The sequence below is a fragment of the Pagrus pagrus genome (genome assembly GCF_965226575.1).
Source record: "Pagrus pagrus genome assembly, chromosome: 10".
In the NCBI taxonomy this organism is placed as follows: Eukaryota; Metazoa; Chordata; class Actinopteri; order Spariformes; family Sparidae; genus Pagrus; species Pagrus pagrus.
Genome location: NC_140194.1, coordinates 2,331,048 through 2,348,960, shown reverse-complemented (window position 1 = coordinate 2,348,960; position 17,913 = coordinate 2,331,048). Strand labels below are relative to the sequence as shown.

Sequence of the window (17,913 nt, the reverse complement as noted above, 5' to 3'; positions counted from 1 at the left end):
CGCAGATGATTGTTGCTGAAAGAAATAATCAACACTCCTTGTGTGCCAGTTGTTTAACGAGGTCTTTACTTTTAATGATGTCTTATCAGAATATGATGGAGGAGTGTCACGGAAATACTAATAAAGCATTTAACTAACTGTACAATAAAAATATGCAGAAGCTCACGTCATATTAATATAATTCAAAGACTATTAAACTTACAAGTAGAATACGTAGGATTTGCCCAACTTGCAGCCGTTTCTGTGGTGACAAACAAAAAATGTTTTATACATAAAGCTACCTCGACCACAGCGTTGTGACGAGAGAAATAGTAAATTCAACCTAAACAAACGTTAAGTTTCACGTTTTAACTTATCTGTAGTTTTGCACTTAACAACTTTGCACTAACATTCATTCTGGCGGTTGGGTCGGGCAGACAGGGTGCGTAACCGCTTTTAGCTCAGTAGCGACTGTAAGATTTCAGCTGAATAAAGAGTTTAAACAACGTCTTGTCAAATCAGTTTTGAATCTCGGGGCTGCTGGAGACTTGGATTCCACTGAAAGAGCCGTTTTATATATTTTTTCCTGTTGCTTTTTACAGTTTAACACAAGTCCCCAGCTGTTTCAGTTGTTTAGGAGAATGTTTAGGAGCTCCAGAAATGTTTCGTGTACTACAAAACTTCTCCTGACGTTGCATCGGCATGTAGGTGTGTGATGACTGAACACTGATTTTTGTGTGAACTCATCCTTTAGGTTTGGACAGAAGTTTCACAGCTGGTTGTGTTGATGTGAGGATGAGAACCGGTCTTATTTTAGCAGTTTTACAGCCTCCCTCTCTTTGCATCGACAGTATGGAAGCTTTATGTTGAGCTACACGTCGCTATTTCAGTCTGTGAGCCAGAGAAGGCGACATGGTGGCCCCTGTTAAGCTCCGTTATAATCTGCTGCTGGACATCTGCTGGGCCCCCGGAGATCACACAGCAGAGCCGGAGGACAGGGGCCCCTCGGTGGTGTAAACCTGTCACACACACAGGTATTCATTTATCCACGCTTGTCCTATTAGCACTCTGTCACTGACACACTTCAACACACCTGTTGGGACCTGAGCAGCTGATACATCCTGACAGCAGTTTGATCTGTGATGCAACATGAAACTGTACGTTACAAAATAAACTGAAACATGATTTATGATGCAACGTGACGCACTAATCAATTCACTGCAGTACTGTCCATTTTCTGCAACCTTATCCAAACACTTATCTAACAGCTAGTTGAGGGGAGACGGCTGAGGAGGGCTAAAGAGTTTTAACCAACAGAAATCACTGTGAAACTTCACAGTTTACTGCTGACATCAAGACGATTGTCTTTGTTTTTGCATAAAAAATTTACAAATCTGCATCAGTTCCAGAGCAGACATCTAAACACTGAATGAAGCCAAATGCAAAATTCTCATTTCATTTTGTGGATATGTTAGACTCAAAGGATTTTACATTTGTATCACTCCATAAATCTGTCGACCGTAACCCTGAAGGAAAATCATCATCCCATGTTATTAGGAATAAAATATGATACATGAGCAAACTCCCTACGCTAAAACCTGCAGAATATAGATAGAAATAAAACTGGGAAGTTTGATGTGTGTAAGTGCTGCCTGCTGAAAAAAGATATTTTTGGGATAAATAAGGGAAAAAAAACAACAAAAACAAGAACATGAGGCTACTCATCTAATTAACTATGTGCTTATTTATTTCAGGACAGAAATCTGAACTAAAACAAACATGTAATGTGTATTTTGGATGTTTTAGTCAGAAAGAAGAAAAAACTATCAAATCTCATACTGTAACTGACCAGTGCATGAAAAAATGTGTCGATATTTATTTTTTGGTTCTTTTAATGTGTCGCTGTTCCAGTTTGTTCTGTCTGGTTCACTAGAAGAGGTGAATAAAAATACAAAATGTATAATTTCAGCAAGGTTTTATCTTTTAAGAGCTTTAAAACATCTAAACAATCGAAGTGCTTTACTGAGAAAAGGAGAATGAAGTAACAATAACCTGCATTATTTAAGGGTAAATGTATGTTCATTAAACTTTAGTTCATAGTTATTTCACTGTTAACAAACCATGAAATGCTTTATGAAGCTATTGTTCATTGTAACGTTGTAAATGTAGTTCATCTGTAACATTATTTAGATGATTGTAAAGATGCAAAACTCCAAACGATACATCGTCAACACATTTCAAATACAAAAATGCTTCATAAATAGTTTTCAAAGCCTTAGATATTAATAGATATTAACTAAAGTTTAATTAACTGTAAATTACCATTTATTGATGAAGGTTATTATATAGTGTTACCTAACCAGAGTCACATGCAGCAGAAAACAAACCCAGAGTTGTATAATCACACCTGGAAACAATCACAACACCGTCCCCTCATTAAAAAAGCATTTAAAGACTGATGGAAGAGCTCCACTGTCACCTGGTCCCCCACTTCTCCTGCAGCCCCCGTTTTAACTCGGCCAACAGTTTACGTGACATCCAGCATCTCGTATTTCTCAAACAAAGCAGCGGAGGAAAAAATAGACCCGATTGATTTTGCTTTCCGTGAAACAATAGCCGGTGAACTGGCAGGCTGCGTGAGTCCGCGGGCCCTAAGCCCCCGCAGGCTTGTGGGATCTTGAATGTGGGATTCCCGCCAAACACGACAAAGACCCGGCTTAGCTCACACAATATGTAACCCGGCTTAATTTAAGACCAGCAGGCCAGGTGTTGACCACACGCCCCTCGCTATGTTTCTGCAGGCATCCGAAAGCAGGTCACACCTAAATATAAAACAGTGTGTGCAGTTAGTGGAGAGCGACCCGCCAGAGTGAGCCGCTCACATACCTCACAGGTGAGAAACGACTGCACAGTGTTGGTTTACTTTGGATTGTTGACCGGATGTTTGTGTCAGGATGAGGATATTTGTCACCGGGAGGTCAGTTGAAGTGAATTTGTTGGCTGGGAATCTTGCATTTCTTTGTCTGCAAAGGTGGTGGACAAAATAACATGAACACCTGTAGGTCTGCTAGTCCATGCTGCTGTACGTCTTCTGTCATCGCTGGTGTTTTTTTTTTAATTTGCATTGGCATGTCATTTATGTTTGGTTGATGTGATGTGATTTGTGTGAATGTGGATCCTTAAAAATTCAACCAAAAGTTTATAACCTAATATTTTGCCTCCACTAGAATCTGTAATTTCAACTGAAAATTCTCAATTTTAAAACTAAAAGAAATAATCCGTCATTCCTGTTTTATCTTTGTCTTGCTGAACTGTTTACATGCCATTGAACACATGTATCATATTTGCGTTGCTCGCCTCACTGCTGTGCTCTGACTCCGGTTACACTCGCAGTTAATTGGAATTTATTAACTAGAAGTGTATCAAATTAACATTCATCTCAATTTTCTCTATTATTAGCACCAATTTCCAGGAAATCTCCAGGGAAACGATAAAGCAAGGCAGACCTGGAATATAAAACATTACCTTTTGTCTTTGTTGTGTTTCTGTTATTTTGTCCACTCACTCTCTTGTTCCCTCTGGTATTCAAACTGCATGCAGATCTAGAAAATCTGTAGGAAATGCAGGAAAACATTTGCAGAGTTCATCCAGAATTAAAGTTCTGGTGAATGTTTTAAAGCAGTGATCACATTTCTGTCATTTAAAGTTGTTAAATTAACATTAATGTTGCGTTAATGTTACAATACAAAGAGATAGAAGCTTGTTTGAACATCTTAAAGTTACACAAAACATGTTGAAAGAAGAAAAAGCACGTACTTTGTGGTGTATCTGATATTTTGTGAAGTAAAAGACAACTGAAGGAGTCTGAAGTGCAGATTAGAAGATGCTTTTTAGCCTCTTTTAGTACGTTTTGGTTTTCGGGGCATGTTGACTGTCTGGTTCAGTCTCTGATAAACTCACTGTTCACTTCCTGCTCAGCACCAAACAGCAGACAGACGGTCAGAGATGAGCTGGTGAAGGGCGAGATCAGAAACCTGAGATCAGAAACCTGAGATAAGAGCAGAGTGACTGTCGGCCTGAGCGCAGCTCCGATGAGACGATAATATGTCGGATGTTGTATTTGCAGCCTGCTCTGCTGCCCCCAAGTGGCCAAAGAGATCAACTGATATCATTTCACCCACATTGTGATTGTTGTTAATGTGCTAAATGCTGTTTACCAGCTGCAGTAATGCGTCTCATCCCTGCAGAGTGATGAACACTTATGAAGAATATGATGAAGAGGAGCTCAGTGACTACATCATCCAGCTCAGTATTCAAGACACCTGCCAAGATGCTTTTCTGAAATCTGCAGCGAGGTAAGGAAGCCACACCCAAAGTTCAACCTCCTTCAAAAAGCCTTTGACAGTTCGATCAAACCGAGCTGACTGTCCCTGTGCTCCCTCTGCTCCCTGTGCTCCCGGCCTCTTAGTTTAGCAGCAGCGACTGATGAAAACCTGAGAGTCCTGGCTGCCATCGAGCAAGGTAGGCTGGACATCACAGGGGAAATACCTTTACCATTACAAAGCCGTGCGTTTGTGTTTGGTCTGCTGGCTCTCATCTAAAAGTCACAAGGCCGGCAGCTGTAGGTGAGGACGGCCAGGCATCAGGAGGCTGGCAGACCGACAGAGAGGGGGAGATAAATAAACAGAGAGGTGGGAGAGAGATGCAGTGAAGAGAAGGAAGAGGTGGAAGAGGACAAACTGTTCATACATTTACAGAAAAAAAGAAAAACTTCAGAAGGTTGCCTCTGTCCCTGTGGGTCCTGGGTGTTTCTGTTTTTAAAAAATCTTCCTTCTTTCCTTGGCTGTTGTCGTGGTGACCAGGTGAAGTCTGGATCCTCAGGGAGATGCTGCGGCACACCTTCGCCTTCAGGGAGTCGGACAGTCACGGCTGGCTTCCTCTGCATCGAGCTGCATCCCAGCCGACCCTGGAGGTTCTGGAGACTGTGTTGAGATGTGAGTCCATTAATTCTGCCTTTCATTAACCTCTCAGATCATTTTGACTTATTCCTTTAAAAGTTACAGTAAGAAATTAAAAAAATGGCCCCTGATTATCTGCCAAACTGGAGAGGTCAGTCCACAGCAACTATGTTTTAATTAAGTGCAGTACCTGAGGGGGGACGTGGACCACAGACTGCTGCAAAATATAACCTCCTCACACCTCGCACCAGTAAATAAGTGAGGATGACAAGTGAAGATGAAGCATCAGGACACATCAGGTTGAATTCAGGGGAGGCGACAGCTCTGGTGGCCTCATCCAAATAATGGCTGCCTGAAAAACCAAAAACCTTCACTGAGAGGCTGCTGCCTGATGACAGCTGTTGTAGATAAGTGCCCTTAAATAACCTGTGATGTCAGTCTCTGCTCATTCAGCCAGCCAGCAGCCAGGTTTCGCCGGCTCACCTGCCAGGTTAGCGGTCCGAAATGAACTCCAGGAATGTGCCTGCTGACCTGTGTTGTGTCTGTGTCAGTGGCAGCTCAGGGACTCAGCCTGGAGGAGAGGACGGCCGTGGGCGGAGAGACGCCGCTGACGCTGGCGGTTAAAGCCGGACTGGTGCAGAATGTGACGAGCCTGCTGGAGCACGGCGCCTCGCCTCACAACACCAACAGCAAGAACGAGTCGCCGCTGCTGCTCGGTAACGCAGGAGAGCGCGGCGGTTGTGATTAACAAGACTAATGGTCCCATCACGATTGCCATGACACACATTAATGCATTGATTAATTCTTTGTCCTGAGGGTGGCGCTAGAGCACATGTCATGTTATCACCCAAAAATAAGAGAAACTAGGATCAAAAACAGGCTAAAAAGCTCCACAGGTGCAGCTTTAAAGAAAATATGCAAAGTTTGGTTGTATAAACTGAACAACAGCTGATCGAGACGCTCTTCTCTGACCTTGCAGCGGTGAGGGCCGGCTCTTACGAGATGGCGAACACGCTGGTCGCTCAGGGCGCCTGGGTGGAGCAGGTTTGCCAGAAGAAGTGGACGGCGATGCACGAGGCGGCAGAAGTCGGAAACGTGGACATCTTGATGCTGCTGCTGAGGAACGGCGGCCGCGTGAACCACAAGGACGTGACGGGAGTGACGCCGCTCGCCGTGGCTGCAGAGCACGGACACTTCCACATCACTGAGATCCTGCTGAACTGTGGTCAGTCCGGAGATACAACTGAGTTTAACTACTACTTATCAAAACTACAGTTGTCACCTTTTTCAATTTTCACATGTGCAAAAGTCGAAGCTCCTCCTGTTTCTCCCCTCTCCTCCCTGCTCAGGTAGCAGAGTCAACTCTCAGGCCTGTAACGGTGAAAGTGTCCTCCTGGACGCGGCCGGATCGGGAAGCACCGCCTGCATTCAGCTGCTGCTGGACAACGGAGCCGACCCAAACCTGCCCAGCGCCACCGGACACCTGCCCATCCACAAGGCAGCGTACGCCGGACACTACGAGTGAGCTCCTCCTGTCCAACGCTGTCGGCTGTAATGAACATGAGGACGCCAGTGGTGCTTTATAGTCTGGGAGGGAAAATGTCTCCATGTTTTTGTAAAATACTCGGAGCTAAAGGCTTCAAGACATCGGAAACGCTCTCAGGGCTAACAGCTAACACTCCAGCTAGCCAGGAATATGCTAGCATTAGTTTGTCACAATGGCTCCCGGGCTTCGTCAGCACCAGGCCATCGACTGGTTATTTTCAATAATTGTGACCAAATGTGCAGAGCTCGTTGGTCACTGAAGGACCTGAAATAAAGCTCGTTGGCTTGGTCAGTAACTAGACAAACATTTCAGACCGTTTCTTTAAAACATGTATTCGTGCTGCCGCCTGCTGTCTGAAAACCATTCTCCTGTTTTCTGCAGCGGTTTATACTCAGAGGTCAGTCGGTCAGTCAGAGGAGGATGAATCAGAGTAGATGGTGAGAGACAGCTAATAAACTAAGATAGCTTCCTCCATTTTGGAAAAAGTCAAATTAGTTAGTCCACTGACCCGCCCTACTCTGCGTCTGATTGGCTACATCCTGCCCATTAAGTAATGCGCATGTGCAACTCTCATCAAAGATTGAACAGAGGCGAGATGTCTCACTCTGTTGCTAAAACGGAGCGTTCAAGACACAGTGTGTCAAGGGATGCTGCAACAATGAACCATACGAGAAAAATAATGTTTTTTGAAAATTAAAGTATGTAAACCTTTTCTACTAGGACCCCCACATGAAAGTATGAACCTGAAAATTAGCATAAAATGACCTCTTTAAACTATAAAACTTTACTGTTTTAAAGATATAATAAGTAACAAATGTCCAAGCTAGACCTTTGCTATATGTTTTGTCGAGAAGTCCATAATTTTATTCAAGGTGCATTTCATTTGGTCTCCTGTCGCTATGATACGATGCTAAATAAAATGATTTACATTACCTCGTCTGTGAACCTGGCTGTTTAACAATGAAGACTACAACTCCCACAATCCCACACTACTTCACTATATCATCAAACTCTGTCCTCTTTTTTCATTGTTTTGATTGAGGGACTTCTAGTGGCAGAAATTAGATACTGCATGTTTAAGCAGACCATTAAGTGTCATTTATGAAAGACGCAGAGCAGCGTTGTCGATGACGGCAGTCTGTGACGCCATTTAATACCTCATGACATGTGGACAGACAATTCTCTTCACTACCAATGAGAAGTGTTCAAACTTCTTTGTCGTCTCTCATGAATTGTCTACGCTGCCCCCCCATGTTCTTCAGTGGTACTGCTGCGTTTTGTTCACATATGTAAGCTTTCAGAAAATGTGCACAAATACGAACATAAAGAGGGCACCGTCTGTGTAATTTGACCATTGCTTTCTTTTCCCACAGTGCTCTGAAGATGCTGATACCTCTGACCACCAAGAGGGCCATCAAAGAGGCGGGTCAGAGCCCGGTCCACTCTGCGGCGGAGGGAGGCCAGAGCTGCTGCCTGGAGCTCCTGTTGGCCTGCGGCTTCGACGTCAACTACCGCATGAACACCAGAAACTCAGAAAACTACCGGGATATGAGGAGGAGCGCTTTGTACTTCGCAGTCTCCAACGGAGACGTGGACAGCACCAAACTGCTGCTGGCGGCCGGGGCGAAGACGGACCTGGACCCTCTGTGCTGCCTCCTGGTGGCGGTCAGGTCGGGGCGCTACGAGATGGTGAAACTGCTGCTGGCGGCCAAAGCAGACGTGAACTGTTACTTCACGGTGGTGAGCGACACGGTGTTTCCCACGGCGCTGCAGTACTGTCTGAAGGACGAGGTGATGATGAGGCTGCTGCTCAACAACGGCTACAAGGTGGAGAGCTGCTTTCACTGTCACCATGACAACGCTTTTGATGCTGCAGATGACGGGGAGGGGAAAATACCAGTGAGTGACAGATGTTACTTGTTCTTTATGAATGTGTTTTAAATTAGTTTACTTTTACACACATATATGACGAAAGCATTCATGACATCCCGTCCCTCTCCGTCCTCTCTGCAGTTCTGTGAGTTCATGAGCCTCTGCTGCCTCATGCATCTGTCCGGGAGCGTGGTCCGAATCCTGCTGGACTACGTCAGCCACGTCCACATCTGCTCCAAACTCAGACTGACCCTAGAGAAGCAGACGGAGTGGCCCGAAATATGTGACATCCTCAGTGAGTTTATCCACGATTTCATGACAAATTATCCTGGCGGGAGACAAGACAGCCCCCACTAACACCTGAAGACATGATCCCGCAGAGTCAGCTGATAGTTCACTGTGAGAGACGGAGAGATAATTAACCAGTAAGACTAAGAAAGCACTTCATCACTGTGGTTGTAATGTTCCTCTCGTTGTATTTACACCTCTCAGTGTTTTATCACAATATGAATGAATACGGTGAAGTGTTTTTCTGAACCTTGCTCTCCAGGCAGTCCTCGCTCCCTCGGTCACCTCTGCAGACTGGAGATCAGGAGGCGTCTGACCCTGAAGAAACTCAACAACACTGAAATCATGAGCTCGCACCTTTTCCCTCCCAGGCTGAAGAGCTTCATCTTGTACCAGGAGCTCGACCTCTACAGCCAGGACCCTGAACGCATCATGTGAAGATATGTGGATTTTCTGCTCCTTCTGAAAGGATGTGACTATTTTTTAATCTTTGCAATCTCCCGTTTTGATAAGCACAATACCGTGCGATTGAACTTTATTATTTTTTATTTTATTTTTATAATTATGTGAGTAAAAACATCTATTTTCACATTTACCACAAATGTACTTTAAACTTGTTTTGACCATTTTTGCTGTCGATGGTCGTCCGTCTGTCTGCAGATTATCTCAACAACTACTTAAAGGAACAGTTCATCTGAAAAATGAAAAATACGTCATTATCTACTGACGCTCACGCTGATGTGAAGTCGGGTGTTTTAATAGTCCAACGTCTGAGGTGGCTGGGAACGTTAAATTACAACAGAACAGAAAAACATAAAATGGCTCCATACAGCTGCTCGTGCGCCCACTTCAGACGGGGTGTGCGCTAACGCTTTTAGCTCAGCAGCTCCAGTGAAGATTTTGGCTTAAAAGGGTGTAAATAATGTGAAAGTGTAGGCGTCAGGAGACTTGCATCGCGTCAGATGAGCTGAATGGAGCCACTTTATGTCTGTATTTATTTTTGTTAATGACTGAATCTTCATTTTTGGGTGAGCGGCTCCTTCGACACGCTTGAACGATTAAAAACACATGAATGAGCCAACAAATGTGGATTAATCTGCCGCTGGAAATAGTCCCTAACAAATGCTCTATTTCCTCCTCATTGCTTGATAAAACCCACAGCGAGCAGCTGAATAAGGAAATTAATATTCATTTTTCATCTTGGGGTTTGGAGCTGAGAGCCACAGAGAGAAAAATGAAGTCAGACAGTTTGAAGAGACGGACTGATGCATTGTTGGTTTCGTCTTTGTTGACGATAAGAAGATATCGACTGACACCAGACTGATCTCAACAGTATCGCTCTCATTCTGTCAGACGTACTGTGTATTTACATGTTTCCTGCTGCCACTGATGGAATGTAACTAAGTACTTTTACTTAAGAACAAGTTTCCAGTACTTGAACTTCACTTGATTATTTCCATGTTCTGCTACTTTGTACTTCATCGCCACACATCGCCATTTATTGCATTTACTTTTTCCAACACTTCCTTTCACGATGTAAACATCAAGTTTCTCTGTGTGTCAGCTGAAGATTCAGTCTGTTTGTTATACTTGTACTGCTGCACTGTGAATTCTCAAATGATGTATTCAGTGTAATCAGGATGTTCGTGCTGCACGACAGGAAAAAACACTCACCGTTCTCCATATTAATGGTTTTGTTACTGAGCGTTAGTGTTTTGTAGTAAAAGCAACAGAAACATGCTTCATGTTCAAATCTGGCCAGGTTGAAGTGCAGATTTTAAGTGTCAGCATGCTACTCAGGAGCGCAGAGGTCAAAGGTCAGAGCCCTCTTGATTATTTCAACGGCTTCTCATCGATCTGTTGTCCGACGGGCGGACCTCCTCGTCCGTAATGACACAATAAATATTCATGCGACAGTCCGGCTCGTTATTGTTTGTCATTAAAGGAGGAAAATGTGCAGCGTGACATTCACTGCGTGAGCTGCTGTGGACCGGCCCGCATGTTAAATACACTGGAACAGGTGACACCTATAAATAGCTTGGTGGAGTGTGTGTGTGTGTGTGTGTGTGTGTGTGTGTGGGGGGTTCAGCCATGACACAAACACCGTGCTGCTGCTGCCGCTGCTTCGTCCTATGACTCCAACACTGACACATTGATCAGGTGAGATATATACTTCGTACAGAACGATGTAACATTGATAAGATTGTAAACTTGCCTCGGTCACAGATCCTAAACGTGATCAGCAGACGGAGGTCGGGGGCTCAAAGCTTCCTGTAAATACAGCTGATAGAGAAACAAAGAGCTCAAATGAGAAGCAGAGTATTTAAGAACTGTGAACTTTATGTAAGTTTACTTCAAATAAAAAGTAAATCTGATCTCAGACGGTCGGTGTTGAACACCAGTAAACTCTCTGACACTCGAGCTGTGACCCAGTTAATACTTAATGCCAACGGTGAGAGGTAAAGTACAGCTACTCGTGCACTGTACTTCAGCACACTTCTGAGGTACATGTAGGTACTTCTACTAGCAATTTCATTATATTGTAATTTATACTTCACTATATTCTCGATGGAAATATTGTACTTTTTACTCCTCAACAAATAAAATGTGTTTTTTTCCAGATGTTGAGAACCAAAACACTTACTAACTGCAACATTAAAGTGACGCTGCCATTAATAAACCATTGTTGACAATGTACTAATACAATACATACTATTCTGAGATGGGTCATGAGTACTTTTATTTGTGCTGTTTTTAGTATATTTTGGTGTTAAAACTCTTGTAGTGTGCAGGATTTAGATGGATCCATCGGCAGAAACTGAATATAATGTTGATTAATAAACACACGTGTCGTATGTGACGGCATACTGCGGTGCACATACTTCACACTGGGACATACTCAGTCTTTTTCTGTATTGTTTCACCGCCATGTTTCTACAGAAGCCCAGAAGGGACAAAACAAACACTGGCTCTGCACAGGGCCTTTCATGTTTTACACATTTTCAGCGGCCATCAGCGGCGAGGGAAGCAACCTCGCTGCTCGATGCCACTAAATCCTACACACTGAACCTATCAGAACCTTTGCAGAACCTTTGCGCCTGAACAAGAGCGTCCTGTGAAGTCAAATCAGTTAACGATCAACAGGTTTTGAGTGTAAGGATTGTTTGAGCGGGAATGAATGTCACTGATTGTGCTGTGAACTGAAGTCGTGTGAAGTTGTGACTTTGTGCACCTGTGTGATGTCAGCAGGATGGATGCAGCCGATGAGATGGATGAAGATGAACTTCTGGACTTCGACGTTCAGATGAGCATTCAGGAGTCGTGTCAGAGGGAACATCTGAAAGGATCAGGGAGGTACAGACACATGGAGCAGCTTCACCGTCCAGATCACAGTTTGACATCAGAGATTCAGCGAACCATCGATCAGTTGATCCATTAATCTGTTTGAGTAATTATTTAAAGAAATAAATGTGAATATTTTCTAGTTTCTTTTCTCCCCTATGACAGTCGCCATCTTGGGCTTTGAGAAAAACCAAACAACTGATCAATCAAATGAGAAAAAGACACGCAGTCGTATTTGAAATGTTGCTTTTTGCTGACATTGACCTCCATCCTCTGTTTGCACACTCAGGAGTGAAGCTCTGAAGCTTGTGGAGGCCATTAAAGAAGGTAAAAACGGTCAAATCCTGGTGTAAAAAACAATAAACTGGACATGGTATTAATAATAATAATGATCAGGAAACATCACGTCCTCTCCATGACACATAGACGGCCACACACATTTGACTTTTTCTGCTGTTGGATGAAGACTGATGAGAACATTTCCAGCATGTTTGTGCTTTTCAAGGAAAACAAGCATTAACTGAAAAACAGTAAAAGCTCCTCACTGACACTCCCCCTACAGGTGACATGTCAGCTCTGCAGGAGCTCTGTGATTTCCCAGCAGCCTTCAGTCAGGTGGATGAGTGCGGCTGGTATCCTCTGCACAGAGCGGTGGTCCAACCTCTGGTCCAGGTCCTGGAGACGGTGCTGTACGGTGGGTAAGAGGTCCAATAGTTTATTTAACAGTCACAGGTGATGTGAACAGAGTAGCTGCTGCTGATGCAGGTTTTCACTGGACTTCAGCAACAGATTCACAGTCAGCATGAGCATCGTCTGCCCAGCCAAGAATAAATGTTGCCAATGTTCAGCTGTGCAAACCATGCACGGAAACTTTACTTTTCTTTGGGTTCAACTTTCAACTTTATCTTGCGAAACGCTTTGTTTCGGTCCGGTTTCTCTCTACAAGTTAGAAAAACATCATTTTTAATTTGAACTTCCTGGTTCTGTCACCAGAGCTAGAGCTGAATTCAGTGAAATAATGTCTACATTTTGTTGTGTGCTTCAGCATCTTTCCGTCTGACTCTGGAGGAGAAGACTTCAGATGGTGAGACCTTCCTGACTTTAGCCGCGAACGCTGGTTTGGTGGAAAACGTGAAGATGCTGCTGGAGCACGGAGCGTCTCCTCACACTACCAACAGCAGGAATGAATCTCCTCTGCTTTTAGGTCAGAGTCTCGCCAACACTTTGACAGCAGACATGCAGTGATGGTCCATCCTCCTGATCAGTTCCTAATCCTCTCGTGTCCTCCCTGCAGCAGTCAGAGCCAGATCTTATCAGATGGTCTCCAGTCTGATACTAGGAGGAGCTCGGGTGGAGCAGGTGTGTCTGAAGAAGTGGATGGCCATGCACGAGGCGTCCAGGGCCGGCTGTGTTCATGTCGCGGAGCTCCTGTTGCAGAACGGAGGTCAGGTTTCAGAGACAGACCAGCATGGGGTGACTCCTCTGGGCATCGCCGCAGAGTACAGCCACACTGAAGTCCTGGAGCTGCTCATCAAACACGGTGAACCAATAACTCCACATATTTCCACCTTTTTTGTCATTTGAAAGGCCAACTCTGCAGCTTTACAGAGATTTTCAGCCTTGTTTCATCTTTGCTCCTGCTCCAAAATGATCATTTTCATCCATTACATTAAGGTGCCGATGTAAACGCCCAGGCACCGAACGGCGACAGCGTCCTGTACGACGCTGCAGGTTCAGGGAACCCAGACTGTGTCGACATCCTGCTGCAGCACGGAGCGAATCCCAACATCTGCAACCTGAGCTCCCAGCTGCCCATCCACCACGCTGCATACGAAGGACACTACCTGTGAGTGGGTCCATGGCATACACCTGTTGGACTATATGATAATGCAGGAACTAGCAGGGAGGAGCTTGCAGGGCTGGACAAGGGGAGGATGTTTCTTGTTGTTTCATTTTTGTTAAAAGTTACCTGCAGCAACCCTGACCTCAAAATGCTATACTGTTTTATGCACAAAATACCAAGAAAAGTACTTAAATCATATGTTTTAACTAGCTTGTTGGTTAGTTTCTGGTGTTTCAGCTCTTTGTAGAATGATGAACACCATTTCTCCATCAGAGTTTTGAGGATTTTGATCCCCATCACCACTCGCCGGGCCCTGCGGCTGTCCGGCCACAGCCCCGTCCACTCCGCCGCTGACGGAGGCCACGTCCACTGCCTGGAGCTCCTGCTGCAGAGCGGCTTTGACATCAACGCGCTGTTGGCGCCTCACATCTCAGAAAACTATGGAGACATGAGGAGAAGCCCACTGTATTTTGCCGTCTCCAACGGGAACGCCACCTGCACTGAGATTCTGCTGAAGTCGGGGTCCAAACCCGACCTGGACCCCCTGTGCTGCCTCCTGGTGGCGGTCAGGTCGGGGCGCTACGAGATCGTGAAGCTGCTGCTGGCGGCGAAAGCAAACGTGAATTGTTACTTCACGGTGGTGACCGACACGGTGTTTCCCACGGCGCTGATGTACTGCCTGAAGGACGAGGTGATGATGAGGCTGCTGCTCAACAACGGCTACGACGCCGAGAGGTGTTTCTGCTGTAACCATGGCGACGACTGGGAGGCCCTGAGTGAGCACGGTTACTCAAAACATCAGGAGGAAAAAGTTGCTGTGAGTTCCTCCTTTTTCTTTACAAGTCATTATTTAAATAGTGTTTCATAGTACAAAACTTGTACTTGTACTGTTGTTTGTTTGTCCAGTTCTGTGATTTCGTCAGCGTCTCCTGGCTTGTGAACCTGGCGGGCCGGGTGGTGTCGATCCTCCTCGAGTACGTCGGTCAGGTTTCTCTCTGCGGCAAACTGACCAAGATCCTGCAGAAACACAGGGAGTGGCCACACATTCATTGGACCACAGGTGAGTTGCGTGACCTGCTTTAATCGGTGGGACGTGACATTTTTTGGGTAAATAAAAACTGCACTGTTGTTCTCTGTTATCCAGGTAACCCTCGCTCTCTGTCTCAGCTGAGCAGAGTGGTGATCAGGAAACACCTGAGCTGCAGCGGTCTGATGTCTCTGCAGCTGCCCAACAGGCTGAAGGACTACCTGCTGTTCAGAGAGAACGACCTGTACGCCAAAATCATCTGCAGGGAGGAGTGAAGAGAGGAGCACTTCAGTCTCATCTACTGAGTCTTACCGACCAACTTCAGACACTTCTGGAGCTCTGAAACGAGTTTTATTCTTGAGTTTGTGAGCAGGAGTACAACTGTGAAAGTGAAATATTTGAACTTTTATCTAATCAAAATGTTCAGCTTCGAAAGGGCATCGACTAGGATTGACATTTTCCCAGCTGTTGCACAAAATATCTGCAGTTAGTTATTAGTTTGGTCAGTTATTATCACTGTGTCAGCTGACTCAAGTGTCTGGGACTCAAGTGCTGAACAAAAGGATCCTTTTCCCTAATTGAAAATTAGGCAGGTCAGGCTCTCAAATACTGTAAATTCTCAAATAAAAGCTGCCATCTAAATAATGTCAGAGGATAAAAGTGAAACTCACTTTCAAAACAGGGAGGTATCTTTATTAAAATATGATCAAGAATACTTATTAACATGTGAAATTAGAAATAAAGGCCGGTCTCAAATAAAAGACCGATGGAGGTAAATAAAGGTTTTTATAGCTGCTATCTGAGAATTATCACTATTGTGAAATAAGTGTCATGTTTCAAACCGTTGTAAATATATTTGTACAGTCTTTTATTAAACTTTTGTGTTATTATGATATACTGCCTGGGAATCATGATGTGACTTAGATATCTAAAGATCTCAATGAATAAGTGAATACTTGAGTAACGGTGGTAATATATTTTCAGCTACATATACTTAAAATTTTAAAAGTACCAAGTGTGCAGTAAAATGTTCCCTGTATTATACGTGATGTTTTGGGATTAAGTTTACTGCCAAATAAATTGGACTTACCAGCTACAAAATTACCTGGATCTTCCGTGTTTTGCTGACTCTGCCAGCAAACTTCCGGTTTCACGCCTGTCTAACCTTAATGGGGATAAAATCATTAAATCGTGCAGCTCTTCTAGACTTTCCAAAGTTAATTGAATCTTATAGTCTCAAGTCTTTTTTGGGGGTTTGATGCTCAAAAAATGCATCAACTGATTTATAGCTGCTTCTTTTTGGGCCACAGTTCGTCACGTCAGGTTGTGATTACACAGTTTGGCCACAAATTTTATGACTATGCATCCAGTAGCTTTATCCCCATCCAGTGGCCATTAGAGGAACTGCAGCTCTGGCTGTCACATTCAGCTGTTCCAGTTTCCAGACAACAACAACAACAACAACAACAACACACTGACGGTGAGCAGTGAGGAGGTGCGAGCTGTTTCCTCCGGCTGACAGACAGTGAAAACAGAGCGACTCTAAATTTAACCTACTGACCTGCAGAAGCAACGAGAACAACAGCACGGCTCCACCTCCTGGCAGGTCACCCGAGGACCCGATAACAGGAGGAGGTCACATGGTTTGAACGACCTCCAGGCTGTTGACACATGCTGAGAGGTCAGGCAGGTCTGAGAGGTCAGGCAGGTCTGAGAGGTCAGGTCTGAGGCGTGAGGTGTGTTAACGCACTAAAACAAAGCAAAGAGGACGCAGTTTAAAGCGAGACAATACAACAACAAGTGTAAATCATATCAGCAGTTATCTGACTTTTTTGCCACTTGGGGGCAGCAGAACGAGCTGAAAACAAGCTATCAGGCTATTTACCACTAAGAGTGACACCTTCCTTTGAGTCTTCTTTAAAATAAATATCTTCTTTTAAATCATTTTTCTTTAATTCTGTTTAATGGGACAGGTTTCGTCTTCACGTTCAGTTTTATCACAAAACACACTCACACTATAAAATAACAAAAGATCATTAATAATCAATATACGAAGATGGATTATCTCTGCAGGTAGATTTTTGTGGAAATGAAAATAAACGGCTGCAGGAGGAAGGTAATGAATCTAAAAACTGATGGATTATTTTAAATATATATCTGTTTGTTTTGTAACTGAACCTGTTTCCATTCTGGTTCTGGACTGCACAGCTGGATGACTGATGCTTATCAGCAGTAATCCGGGTCAAAGGTCGAATCGACAGCAGATTTAAGATGAGAGCGGTGTTATGTCACTCAGTCTTTTCACGTAACACGAGACGACGGCTGAGCGGCTTGTTGGACTCGCTCAGCGGTGGCTGCTTGTTGTTACTGAGCTCTGATGATCGTCTTGGCAACCAAACAACAGACCGTAAGACTTCGGGTCGGTCCTACATGATGTTACTCATGTGACAGGTCCAGTACACCTCAGTGCAGCAGGGCAGGTATCAGTGCAGCAGCCGCTCTGACTGCGACTGTCAGCTAGGGGTTAGTTTTCAGAGATTTTGAGGTTAGATCTTTCTGTCCTGTGCTTCAGTTTCTATCTGCACAAACACAAACTACTTTATCACTTTAGTCGCCTTTCTTGGTCGACACAGTAGAGAGTTTTGGACTTGACATGATCGTGGAGACGCACACCCGTCACTGCTTTGTTGTTTTTCCCCCACAGAACGTCTCACAAATCAATCTGTACCGATGTGACGTTGTTGTGCTCGGCTGTAAACAGCCTCAGAGTTTACCATCAGTCCTCCTCAGTGCCAGCCGGAGCTGGGATGTACATAATCCCACCATCCTCTGGGAGAACAAGTGTTTCCCCGACAACACCACAACCACGGGGTGTTTTCTGTGTCCTGACACGTTGCAGAGCTTCATCTCCGATGTCTCCCCACGGCGTTTTGTTCCCTTCGTTTCTTTTGAGGCACGAGTCGCTGGTGAGCTCTCAGCACAGGCCACTCAGAGGGCTCACATTCCTGCAGTAAGCCTATCTCATTGACCCCCCCACCCAACACCCTAAAAAAAGACA

General features: G+C 44.5%; 3 protein-coding genes across 6 annotated transcripts in view; 2 read left to right on the top strand and 1 right to left on the bottom strand.

Annotated features, from left to right (window-relative positions):
- The window catches only part of iqub (IQ motif and ubiquitin domain containing), a 270,442-nt gene that overhangs the window by 14,578 nt on the left and 237,951 nt on the right, over nucleotides 1–17,913 (bottom strand). The window lies entirely within an intron of this gene.
- Nucleotides 741–10,559, top strand: LOC311263319 (ankyrin repeat and SOCS box protein 15-like). 2 transcript variants are annotated; one of them, XR_014623335.1, is made up of 10 exons: nucleotides 741–1,013; nucleotides 4,227–4,334; nucleotides 4,448–4,500; nucleotides 4,842–4,973; nucleotides 5,489–5,653; nucleotides 5,917–6,162; nucleotides 6,287–6,458; nucleotides 7,857–8,382; nucleotides 8,497–8,780; nucleotides 8,906–8,956. XR_014623335.1 is itself a non-coding variant. In XM_084363289.1 (10 exons), exons 2-10 carry the CDS (start codon nucleotides 4,231–4,233, stop codon nucleotides 9,079–9,081), a joined length of 1,728 nt encoding a protein of 575 aa, XP_084219415.1. In that variant the 5' UTR covers nucleotides 741–1,013; nucleotides 4,227–4,230; the 3' UTR covers nucleotides 9,082–10,559. The 2 variants fall into 2 exon arrangements, 1 of the variants encoding a protein (XP_084219415.1); XM_084363289.1 differs by having other exon boundaries at nucleotides 8,497–8,650; nucleotides 8,906–10,559.
- Nucleotides 10,709–15,750, top strand: asb15a (ankyrin repeat and SOCS box containing 15a). 3 transcript variants are annotated; one of them, XM_084363790.1, is made up of 10 exons: nucleotides 10,709–10,803; nucleotides 11,893–11,997; nucleotides 12,275–12,312; nucleotides 12,548–12,679; nucleotides 13,031–13,189; nucleotides 13,280–13,525; nucleotides 13,660–13,831; nucleotides 14,102–14,645; nucleotides 14,735–14,888; nucleotides 14,973–15,750. In XM_084363790.1, the coding sequence occupies exons 2-10, from the start codon at nucleotides 11,894–11,896 to the stop codon at nucleotides 15,128–15,130; spliced, it is 1,707 nt and encodes a 568-aa protein (XP_084219916.1). In that variant the 5' UTR covers nucleotides 10,709–10,803; nucleotide 11,893; the 3' UTR covers nucleotides 15,131–15,750. The 3 variants fall into 3 exon arrangements, with proteins under 3 accessions (XP_084219916.1, XP_084219917.1, XP_084219918.1); XM_084363791.1 differs by having other exon boundaries at nucleotides 10,782–10,803; nucleotides 11,890–11,997; XM_084363792.1 differs by lacking the exon at nucleotides 10,709–10,803 and having other exon boundaries at nucleotides 11,907–11,997; nucleotides 12,548–12,683.